The sequence below is a fragment of the Sebastes fasciatus genome, chromosome 20 (genome assembly GCF_043250625.1).
Source record: "Sebastes fasciatus isolate fSebFas1 chromosome 20, fSebFas1.pri, whole genome shotgun sequence".
Lineage (NCBI taxonomy): Eukaryota > Metazoa > Chordata > Actinopteri > Perciformes > Sebastidae > Sebastes > Sebastes fasciatus.
This window is the reverse complement of record NC_133814.1, coordinates 11,025,243-11,037,339: the sequence shown is the minus strand read 5'-3', so window position 1 is coordinate 11,037,339 and position 12,097 is coordinate 11,025,243. Positions and strand designations below refer to the sequence as shown.

The window sequence follows — 12,097 nt, the reverse complement described above, 5'->3', positions numbered from 1 at the left end:
AGAGTAATTACTCAGGCAGGCAGACTGCTTTATTACAGCAGGACGGGCAGGAGCTGAGGGATGCATCGAGCTCCCTCGTGCTGATTAACATCATTCATCTCACTTTTAAAAGGGAAGTACAGATGGCCAGCAGGTTAGATGGGGCTACGGAGGATGGAGAGGGCTGTGATGATGAAGATGTTCGAGATGGCTTACCACATGTTAATCTCATGCTGGTTTGCCTTACTGATAGGATGTTTGTTGTGGTCATGAAATAAAAGATAAGACTGGCATATGACCAAAAGGACTCATACATTTGTGGTCTGGCTGAAATCACAATGTGTTCTCTGGCAGAAAATAGAATAAGACTAACCGTTCCAAAGTTTATTGCCAAATTAAACAGGCTTTTTGTAAAGCTTTAAAAGAGAAAGTATATTTTGGACCAGAGACCAAAATATAGTTTTTAGCCGTGTTGGCACCATAGTTCTGGGGTTGGCAATGCTGGTCTGGTCTTTGGTTCAGACTAAGACTGTGTATATATAGATGGACGACGCGTCTCCACTTCCTCCCACTGTACAAAAGTGAAGCAAAAATATCTCGTATACGGGAGCTGCTATCTTGAGATCTTGACGTCATTTGGAGCCAGAGTCTGTGCAGTAGTGATCGGGGAGATGGAGCAGCGGTATCGAAGTCCCGCCCACGAAGCCAATCATGAGCCGAGCACGGCAGCAGGTTGCTAACGTGAGCCACCTTGCTGCTACGTTAGCACCACTAGAACAACACAACTAACCACAATATTATTACATTTGTGATCAAATTGACACATTTTCTATTGCATAGACTAGTGACGGTTATGGAAAGTTAAAGTTGCATCTCTTCTCGTACAATTCCCGAGCCTCCGGCTGTGCGGCTACTTCACTCAGAGCAGCTGTCAATCACAACTGACAATCATGACGTCTCACCTCCTTTTTATAGCTTCAAATAACTAATTAAAACCAAACTTATCAGAAAAATGGAACCCTTGAACAAACATCAGCCTGATAAGAACTACCTAAAATGACAGAAACCATCTTTGGGAAAAATGTATTTAACGTGTACTTTGACTTTTTATTTTTGCCCATGTCCCATCCGCTGACATGAATGTACTGCAGCCAGTCACCAGGGGGCAATCGAGATCGAGGGAGCTGTCATATCGTCCATCTTTATATCCAGTCTCTGATTCAGACAGAAATATCTCAACTATTTGATGGGTTGCCATTAGGCATTCATGGTCCCCAGGGGATGATTCTTTATGATTTGTGACTCCCTGTGTTTCCCTTAAGCGCCACCAGCAGGTCAAAATTTTCTCTTATCCTTTGAAATGTCTAAACATCTATTTGATTAGCACCAAATTATATACAGGTCATGGTCATGGTCAGGTCAAGAAAATCAAGAAAAGAAACCTATTGTAAAATCTTTGTAAAGATGGGCAGCAACACGTATGCAGTCCTGGAAAACAAAGGGTTTTATTGGGTATTGATGACCCGCTGCTTCAGTTACATGTAGCTCATTTGCTGTAATTACTATAAGAATTGATTCTGTTGGGCATTTCTGTAGCTGTCAGACCGTGGAACCTATTTTTCATTTAGAGTTCCCATGAAATGAGAGACAAAAAGACATGTTTTGTGTAATTGGTATCCATTGGGAAGAGATCCTGAGTCAACCCCCCTGAGACGTGAAACCTCCACAGCCTGCGGACAGTATCAGCTGTTTATAGCTTCTGCCCAATCCGCTGTGACGCATGAACACAGTCACATCTACTCTGACGTCATGTTGTTTTGTAGTGTGACGCTGTAAGTTTACGGCTCATCTAGTCATGTGCACGATCCGATGCCTAGAGGGGAAAGTGAGTAAGACTTCATCTTGCCATTGCAGATTTTATGAGGTATCATTTATAAATGGCACACCGGATTCCCTAATGTGTAGCGGCTTTAAGAGCATGCCCTGAATCAAATCAACGACCTTTCCCGAGCCCTCCGACACCTGTCTCGCCATCCGTCAGAATTATACCTGAGGCTGCCATCAACAGCTCGCTCATAAACACATCAGTCGCTGGGATATTGCCGTAATTGGTCGGCTCTGCTTGCCAGAAAAAGGCAAGCGATGCTGCTCTGGGCATCTTCGGTCCTCTCAGGGGGGAAAGGGAATCATATGAGGCATCGCAAATGAGAAGCCCTGACTTGTGCAACCATTGTTTAGGACCGACTCTACGGCAAAGGCAGAAAAAGTCTGGAAGCTATAGCTGCAGTGGAAAGAAATGGAGTAAATGTGATTAAAAAAAGTAATTTTTATAAAACGGTCACTATGTCCTGAAAGTAGTCGCATGAGAGAGGTAATCTGAAAAAGAAAATCATGTGCCTCTGTGTCCTCCGGTGCTGCTAATGGCTTCTGCAAGATTTCAAAGACCGGAGGAAAACAACCAATCAGAGCCGAGCTGGAGTCTGCCGTCTCTGAGCAGCCGTCAATCATTCGCGAACTCCGATCAAACGGTCAAACTAGGCAGCGCTGATCAAATATGAATCAATATTCTGTTACTGTAATGCCTATTTTTCGGCTCAAATCTTTTCAAAAGCATCTTGTAGTGTACTGTTTAGCTGTAAAAATGAGAGAGTTTTGACGTGTTGAGATCTGTTGAGGAAATACCAAGCACCGCCCACCAGCCAGAGCACACCTGTGATTGGCCAAAGTCTCCCGTTACGGGCTAAATGTTTTATGGCCTGAAAACAGAGCCATGAGGAGCTGCAGAAGTCTTCTTCCTCTTTTTGCCCAATGATGCCAAAAACATTCTGCCTACTGCAGGTTTAAAGACGAACATGTTTTTATTTGCTGACTGGCCCCTTTTCGAGCCATCTATATGGTCATGAATTACCGGTACTGTACTGTTAGTGGGCAGCCATCAACCCCTGGGTTTGCCTCCTGAGCTGTGCAAACAGACCTGGCTGCCTGAAAAGCACTCTGTTCATATTAGTGGCTCCCCCACTGTGGAGATAAGGCTAAATAAAACGCATAATCATTTCCCCCCTTTCTGTCTGCGACGGCAGGAAGGAGTCAGACATTCTCTCGGGAGATTGCTCTTGCTCAGAATTGACTTTTGTCAGGCGCGTGTGTAATCTTCCTTTTGTATTTGGACTAGGCGGCATGTGTCATGCAAATGGAAACGGTGACGACAGGTTGATGAGAAAAGCTTTTAGAGCTCCATTTGAGTGGCACAGGTAGATTCCTACAGTAAGTACATTTCCAACATCTTGATTTGTTCATGATGTTCATTTGGATGCCAAATTGCTACGTCTTAGTCACAGACATCAGTCGGAAAAGTTTGGTAAAAGAGTGCAAGATGAGAGGGAAAAAGTTCTGAAACTGGTCCTACTGGTCCCATTATCTTGGCCTTGATGGCAGCACAAACACTTCTCCCCTCTGTAGGGGCCCAATCTGCTCTTCAGGAGTGCATTATCTGGGGTTTATTGGACTGTGAAAACTTTAACTGTCTGCCCTTTTCCCTTATCCGGGGGCTGTTACTTTCACGGTGTTTATCTACAAACACTGGAGCGAGCTAATGAGTTTGTCTTGCGCATATTGTTGTTTCTTGTCATTGACTTTTACGGCCCGCAGAGCGAATGCGGAGAGTTTGATTACTGGAGTAGAATTAACAAAATGTTCAGTGTGGCCACCGTTAGCTGTGGCAAATGGGCAATTACGACAGAGGACGCACGTCAGTTCCCTTGAATGGGAGATGATTTATTCATTATTTAACCACTTTTAGCTATTCCCCTTGTTTTCCCCAACTCACCAGATTGTTAAAAGGCACACTTTTTCCGATTTAGGTTTCATTTTGCTTGTTTTGCATCAATTTGGACATCATTGGGAGTAAAAAAACTGCAGCGCACTAATTGTCCCTCGATATCAGTTTGAATTATGGTACAATAATTGCTCAATCAATGCGTAATACCACAATCCACTTACAGCCTTTATGGCATGGTCATATACACTTTAACGGCTTGTTTTATTGTCAGCAGCTCCACAGAGGCTGTCAGTGGGGATTTATTCCCAAATCAAGTTTTGTTTTTGACAAGGGTTTAGGGATAGACGAGGGAAAAAGCATTGTTTTTTACAACCCTATAAACAACACCTGAGAGGAGTTGTCATGACGTGCCCAGGGAGCCCGGTGGGACAACACGTAGCGTGCTGTTGTGCTATATGGAGCCATGACAGCTTCTTTGATTCACCCGTGATCTAATGCACGGCTGATACTGATCTTATACAGCATGGGGCTGTAAATAAAACATTTATTTCAGGTTGACATAGAATCAGCTCTCTATCCTGTGTGGGAACATAAGGAGCAGGGGCAAGGAAACCCCTCACACTAAAAAAGAAGACATCACCTGAACTGTCGGATGAGTAGGGTACGACTTCAGGCGTCACGAACTGAACAGCAGACCGTGAAGATAAACAGGAGCCACGGCGACGGTCATAAATGGGACCGATTAGACTCTACTACACTTGAGACCTGAAAGGTATTTGTGTACACAATGTCTCTGCGCGAGCGTGTGTAGGAGCGTCATCGGCCCTCAAAATCCCTGTGGTGATGTGAATCTGAAAAGGCATCATGTAACGGTTAATAAAAGTGATCCAGCAACACCTCAATGAATCATTTAATTCAATTGCAATATGCTGACGATATGTCCATAATAGCATTATTGATCTGTGGATGCTGTAGCCTGTGACCTCTACTTCCAGACTACTTCTAGTAATGTGTGAATAATGCATGCAGAAGTGATGAGTGCGTAGAGGGTCAAAGGTGAGGGGGGAATAATGATTTGACAAATTAGGCAACATCATTCCTGGATATTTCATATTAATGAATTAACACTAATTAATTGACATTTACAAAAAAGGTTGTAAATGAACCCATGTTTGTATTTTAGAATGTAATTTTGGTGGCATTTCCCATCCCACATCCTCTGTATCTACCTGAAGATGGATGTGTTTGTTCCTTAACTACCCATGCACACAATAGATCAGAGTCAATAAAAGAATTGGGTGACTCTGATTACAGCAGTCCCTGCGTACTGCAAGAAATTCACCCTAATTAATTACAAAAATGCATTATTTTGCCTAATATTCATGGTGGCAACACTGTCATGTAAATATACCACATACTATTTAAAGTGCACCGGGCATTTTTACATTTTTGTAGAATTGAAGAGGAAAGCTCACATTCTCACTGAGACTCCTGTGAAATAGAGCTGTACAAGATGTATACTGTATAAACCTTTTTTTGAAGTTGATGTCTTATTTTCAAGTAACAAAAATCAAGCTAATATATTTTAACATTCCCATTTGTGCCCAGAGACTATATTTAGTTTGATAAAGAAAAATGCCATAACATTTGTTCTGATTGGTCAAAAGTCTTGAAATTTGGTATGGACAAACTTTTAGGCAAGTATCTAACAGTACAACTTTGACATTTTATAGATCTCATAAAAAAATCCTACTTTTATTAATAGTCAAAGTCAGGATTTTTGGAAAATGTGGAAAAAAAGCTAACATTGTGTTTAATAAATGTTTTCCATCTGAAATATTTTTCTACACTGCGTATGTGTGCATATCTTTGATATTTTTATGAGTTCATAGATACCAAATACTTGATTGTGCTCTTTGTAGTTTCTGGGATACAACTGTTTTCTTATCATACTATATCTAGTCTTTGGGCACATGGGAGTACTGTTTTTTGGAGTCTATTGCGAAAAACAGTAGTCTCATGTGACCAAAGACTAGATATAGTATGATAAGAACAACTCACTTTTCAGCAAAACGGTTGGACCGATTTTGAAAGTTTCTTCACATTTGTGCTTAGGTAAACCCACAGAACACTTCCAACATTAGTTACAAATGTCAGTTGTGGACACAAATGGGTTAAATATTCTTAGCAAAATGAAATTATGAAGACAATATCTTGCAACAGAATAAGTGATGGATGGAGACTACAACCGTGAATGTATTCTCTCAGTTGTTGAGCAGTACGTTGCAGGTTATCAGGGTCAGTCATCCCATCTCGCTCCCATTGTTGGTACACTCTGGTTTCTGAGGTGCTGTGCTGCCTATTATTTCAAGTGTGAAGAGCCAGTTGTATTGTTTTCTGATTGCTGTGGTTTCTCAACTTGCCTGTTGAGAGACAGGATTTCAGTGCAGGTGAGTACAGGTTTGTGTTTTCCACAATGTTTTTTTCAGCTGCACACCACTCTCACCTACTAGTTCCTCTCAGCATCCAAACAAGTGTCGGCTTTTCATTCACCTACAGGAGTGTGTTAACAAGGATGAGCCATACTATGAATGAGCCAGTGAACCTTTAGACTTGATTTACAAGTGTAGACATTATGGCCCTTTAACCTATATGTGGCCCATGATTTGAACTCATAAAACATATCGGAGGGACTATTTTATTGCGCTCTTGGCGCTGTTCGTGGTGCTGAACAGGCAGCAGGTTGTCTGTTTGTCTGTTTATTTTATAGTCATGCATGGATGATGTGCTGCAAATAACAACTTCTATAAGAGGGTGAAATTCACAACTCCTTATTTTAAGTTACAAATCAACATCATTTATCACAGAAAAACCCATCAACAACTACAAAAAAAAAAACAACGGAGAGAAATCTGCGTCTTTTCCATGCGTATTTGCCTCAAAATAAACTTAACAATTCAGCTAAAAGTCAAATACACAAACCAAATCTGACACTAATTAAAACTAGTTTGAATATGTTGTCGAGATGAGTTTCCCCTTGACGCGCTGATGCCAAAGCGAGGGGGTGTGGTTAACTGCTCTTCAGTGCGCATCAGGTGTCCATCTCCACTATATATAAACCCCTGTGAACAACTGAGAGGAAGAGCAGCAAGACAAGGACAACACCGGGGACATCACATCAAGAGACAACTGTCAACAAGTGAGTTACTTTCATGTTACTTTCTTGAATTTCTAACCGCATCCTAGAATGATTTTTTCTGTGCGTAATTTGTGCCAAAATTGATGTTTACTTACTTTAAAGGCATTTAAAGGCTCCACAACCAAGGCTGAGAACTATTAGGACTTTAAGAACTTTAAACATGCACTATCTGCAACCATCTTGGACTCTAACCACTTTACACTATACATCCTATATACCATTTTATAGACTGCACACATGTACTATTACATTTATTTATTGCACATACTACATTTATTTATTGACGGACTGTATACACTATGTTCGCCCATTCACTCTGTATCTTTTATATCTCTATTTATTGTTTTTTTTATATTTTTTGTATACCTTTACCTCTCCTGTGTTTCACTCTGTTTGCTGTTGTTGCTGCTTTGACACCTGAATTTCCCTCCGGGGATTAATAAAGGTTCATTTTATCTTATCTTATATTATATTATGTGTTCATTGTACTGTAAATATAATATTCACCTTTGATCTTTCATGTAAAGTCATATACAGTGAAAAGAAAATTTGCCACAAAATGACATCCATGCCAAAAAACAAATATTGTAACAATGAAAAAACCTGCTGTAGTACTATTGACCTAATATAAACCTAATAGTTTTGGCTTTAACAAAAGTTCAGTACATTTTTTCAAGCGGAATCCTACCATCCTTCTCCTCAGATAAATGGCCAACATGATGAGATCGTGGATGATGCTCGCAGCGCTCGTCGTCTGCATGCTGGTGTGTTGGAGCAGCTTGGCGGACGCCTATCCTCCCAAACCGGAGAACCCTGGAGGCAACGCCTCTCCGGAGGACTGGGCCAAATACCACGCTGCTGTCAGGCATTACGTCAATCTCATCACCAGGCAGAGGTGAGTCAGCTTTACCACACTACATCTCCCTTGTTCTTGTATGTTTGAACTCAACCAGATAATGCAGGGATTCCTAGAAAGCAACAGATTCCTAGAGTGCACAATCCATCACTGTAAGTAAAGTTTTGATCACCTGGAGAAACTGAAAAAAAAGTAGGACTGATAAATGCTGAAAACCTTGCACTTTATCTAACAGTACAACTTTGACATTTTATAGATCTCATAAAAAAATCACACTTTTATTAATAGTCAAAGTCAGGATTTTTGGAAAATTTTGAAAAAAAAGCTAACATTGTGTTTATTAAATGTTTTACATCTGAAATATTTTTCTACACTGCATATGTGTGCATATCTTTGATATTTTTTTATGAGTTCATAGATACAAAATACTTGATTGTGCTCCTTGTAGTTTCTGGGATACAACCGTTTTCTTATCATACTATATCTAGTCGTTGGGCACATGGGACTACTGTTTTTTTTTATAATGCAGGGATTTCTAGAAAGCAACAGATTCCCTAGAGTGCACATCCATCACTGTTAGTAAAGTTTTGATCACCTGGAGAAACTATAAAGAAACATAGTAAAACAGTGAAAACAGCATCACAAATTATTGGATCACCGTTACCACAGTTACAGGACATTTACACAGTAGCACTAAATGAATGCAGAGCTGTGGATTGTTTTATGGATGTTTTAGGTTGTTTTATAATTTTATTCTCAGGTATTGTCTTATTTATTGTAGTATTTATCTAGTTTACTATTTATAGATTTTAAGGGCTGAGAGAGAGAGCCAGGGTAAAATGCATTTCATTGCATTTTACAGTACACTGTACTTTTAAATGCATATGACAAATAAACTTGAAACTTGAAACCTGGAGAAACTGAAAGAAAGTAGGACTGATAAATGCTGAAAAACTAGCAAGGGGTTTGGTGTCTTCTCGTCCTCCGTTGGGATCAAACAGGTCGTCCACCTCCCTTGAAGTGAGGGATTAAGTCTCAACTTGACTCAAGGATAAGTTTGCAAGGGTATAGCCACATGGGGGGATGGAGCCCTCATGCTGAGGAATGACTTCACTCACCCTAAATCAAAACTTTTCAGGTGCTGATCAAGAGTTCAGCCCTCGTTTGGTTTGGCAAGCCGAGGAGGACTCTTGGGGTCATTAGATACGATGCATTGCTGTGCTTGTTATAAGAAATAATGAGGCAAGAGGAGGAGATGAGCCTGATTTTGCTCACACGTCTTGATAAAAGTACACATAATAACAAGAAATCAATTCTGCTGTTCCAATTGGAGAAAAGAGTGGGTGTACAGTTCTCCTGTGATGGAGTCTGAGTGCAGTCCCTGTAATTAAAGAGGCTGGATCTGTCAGGTGTAGCCCCTCGTGCCTCAAACAAAGGCAGGTTTACTCTTCCGTGGCCGGGCATCGATTTTAGTAAAGAGACTTCAAAAGACGGAGGAGCTTGTTGGGTTTGCCTCGCTGGACGCCGGGGCTGTGAACTTGAAAATACTCCTTTTTCTCTCAGATAATTGCTCGGCTGATTTGTGATTGGAGAAGCAGAGCTGATAAAAACTCAACAGGGTGCAGCTAAACTTGTTCACAGTTTGATGGTTGTCCAAGTAGTTGAAATTCATAGCAAAGCTGATGGGGTGAAATGCTGACTGAGTGACCGCTGGTGGAAAGCAGAGAAGGGTTTCACATGAATGAGAATCTTCCAATAATATTTCGTTGCATTCATTATTACATGCTGGTGTTTGATTTGTCTCCAGGTATGGGAAGAGGTCGTCCCCCGAGCAGGCGGTGGCGTGGCTGCTGTTTGGAGCTGATTCCAGCCAAGACGCTGAACCACGGTGAGAGAAACATGATGAGAATTATTATACATGTCTGGCTTTTGAAGGCTGATACTGATACCAGGTAGTTAACATGTTTTTGCCCCTCTTGTATAAAATATTTACAACACAGCCTTGCCAATATTGGTCCAATGTATTGCCTAATTATTTATAGCTGTAAGCCTCACTGCAGAAGAATTACATCGCTGTTATTGAACTCCTTGTTAAATCTTTGACTCTTCAAGTGAGTATTGATTAGCATTTATCTCCCTGTGGATTTACACAGCTCACACACACTTTAATAGGCTACTCTATCAAAAAAGGGCAAGAATACTTAATTATACTTTTCTTATCTTGATCAAAAGATTAAGTACAAGTAGGCCTATAAGCCAAGTATACTTAGACAGTTTTGTATGCTTGTAAGTATAAGCCAAGTATATTTATAATTTTCTGTATACTTGTCAGTATGAGCCAAGTATACTAAGACTTTTCTGTATACTTGTCAGTATGAGCCAAGTATACTTAGACTTTTCTGTATACTTGTCAGTATGAGCCAAGTATACTTATGTATACTTTTGTTAAGTATATCTCTGATAAGTACATAAAAAGTAAATTGAAAGTATACTGTCTTATTTTAAAATTTAAAAGTAGTATACTAATAGCACACTTGAATAAACTTCTTTTTGGTAAGGGTGGTCATGTCATTGTCATAATGTCTTGAGCTGGTCTCCACTACATATTAGGATGCAAGTGTGTAAATTTCAATGAACTAACCTGCTCTTTCTCTTCTCTTACAGCGCGGACTATAGCGATCAGTGGTGAATGAGCCCAATGTCAACCCTTACCACCCCCACTTCCTCGATTCACCAACAATAAAAAAAACCAACTGAGATTCTCAACCTGCACTGGATTTTGTGACTCTCCATACTTAATTATTTAATGCATGCAAATCTATCTATTTATCTCATTCTCTCTCTGTTTGTCTTCCTCTTTCAGTAAATCTAGCTATTTGTTTCTTTGACCAAAAAAATGTAAATAATTTATATCAATCACTTTACAATAAAGAATTGAATTGAAATAAACTATTAAATAAGACACACAAATACTTTGGTGTTTCATTTTTGTATTTTTTTTTAAAGGTCCCATATCATGCTCATTTTCAGGTTCATCATTGTATTTTGGGTTTCTACTAGAACATGTTTACATGCTTTAATGTTCAAAAAACACATTATTTTTCTTATACGGTCTGTCTGAATATACCTGTATTCACCCTCCGTCTGAAACGCTCCGTTTTCGCGCATTTCAACGGAATTGCGTTGCTAGGCAACAGCTTGGGTCCATGTTTACATCCTGTCAGCTGATGTCATTCGCATACACTGCAACGGGAAATAAACTGGGACACATTTAGTATGTTTACGTTTAAAACTGTGAAATGGTCTAAATATTGTAGATTTGTGACATGAATGGACAGAAATCCTAACGGCTTGTTTCAAACGCACAGTTTCTGAATAGTGTGTATTTCTTCCTGGATTGAGTGTTTTGATACTTTCACAGTATTTATAAAGCACTTAAACCTGTTTTATAATATAAAAGACATGAAAATCTCACTTTTTATAATATGGGACCTTTAAATAAAGTCAGCTGTAGTTGCACCTGGCTGCCACTAGATGTCACTGCGTCACCAGGAAAACGCACCTTATAGCAAGTCAGTCTGGTCTTACTGCTGCTCTTGTCTCTTGTGTTGGGTTCATATCGACTGCAAGCGGACAGGCTGCAACTTCACACCGGGGTACCACAACCGTGAGACGCATTTCTTCATCACAAAACCTTCACCCTTCAGGGGAAACGAGCTCAGTGCCAACACAGCAGCCGAATTAGGCTTTTTTAGTCAATGGAGGTATTTGTGAGAGAGGTTAAAGATAGCAGTTTGTGTGGGTTGCTGTTGTGAAAGTGACTGCATCGATTGAACAGGAGCTGCCGTGCTTCAACTATACTGCGAGAGGAGAGATATCTCTCCAACATCTTTCTGCATCTCAGACCGAAGAAGAGGCATCCGGATAAAGGTGAAGACAACAGGGTGAGCAGGTGAGCGCTTCAACCTGTTTTTAGCTGTTTTTTCACCGAGGAAACGTGGGGTTTATTGTAGCCAGGTGAATATTTGTACACGCAGTCTGATATATTTCCATGTCTCCTGTGAAAGTAAGGGCTACTAAAGAGATAACACCATAAAAGCCACCTCTTGTGGAGCATTTTCCTCCTCTAACAACGAGGAAACGCACATTAACACGCGAGAGAGAGCTGACTGTATTTGCCTCATCAGTAGCCACATGCATTGTTTTATATTAAGCTAGCTTAATTGGCCTCAGGCTGTTATTACCTGTACAACAGGTAAAACCAATCAGTTCCCTTTACTCACAC

The 12,097-nt window shown here is 40.3% G+C and overlaps 2 protein-coding genes across 3 annotated transcripts in view; both read left to right on the top strand.

Moving 5' to 3' along the window:
* Nucleotides 1-6,826: 6,826 nt before the first annotated feature.
* Nucleotides 6,827-10,774, top strand: LOC141758177 (peptide Y). The gene is made up of 4 exons (XM_074619329.1): nucleotides 6,827-6,956; nucleotides 7,660-7,851; nucleotides 9,620-9,700; nucleotides 10,477-10,774. Exons 2-4 carry the CDS (start codon nucleotides 7,664-7,666, stop codon nucleotides 10,499-10,501), a joined length of 294 nt encoding a protein of 97 aa, XP_074475430.1. The 5' UTR covers nucleotides 6,827-6,956; nucleotides 7,660-7,663; the 3' UTR covers nucleotides 10,502-10,774.
* A 619-nt stretch (nucleotides 10,775-11,393) lies between these two features.
* The window catches only part of mpp2b (MAGUK p55 scaffold protein 2b), a 48,748-nt gene continuing 48,044 nt past the window's right edge, over nucleotides 11,394-12,097 (top strand). Inside the window, exon 1 of one of the 2 annotated variants that reach the window (XM_074621098.1) lies at nucleotides 11,394-11,756. The gene's annotated coding sequence lies outside the window, so the exon portion shown is untranslated. Of the gene's footprint in view, nucleotides 11,765-12,097 lie in introns of both variants that reach the window. The other variant, XM_074621097.1, reaches the window with a different exon arrangement.

Coding starts and splice junctions, on each gene's coding strand:
- LOC141758177 (XM_074619329.1), top strand. CDS start 7,664: ATGGCCAACATGATGAGATCGTGGATGATGCTCGCAGCGCTCGTCGTC. Junction 7,852..9,619: donor AATCTCATCACCAGGCAGAG/GTGAGTCAGCTT, acceptor ATTTGTCTCCAG/GTATGGGAAGAGGTCGTCCC. Junction 9,701..10,476: donor AGCCAAGACGCTGAACCACG/GTGAGAGAAACA, acceptor CTTCTCTTACAG/CGCGGACTATAGCGATCAGT.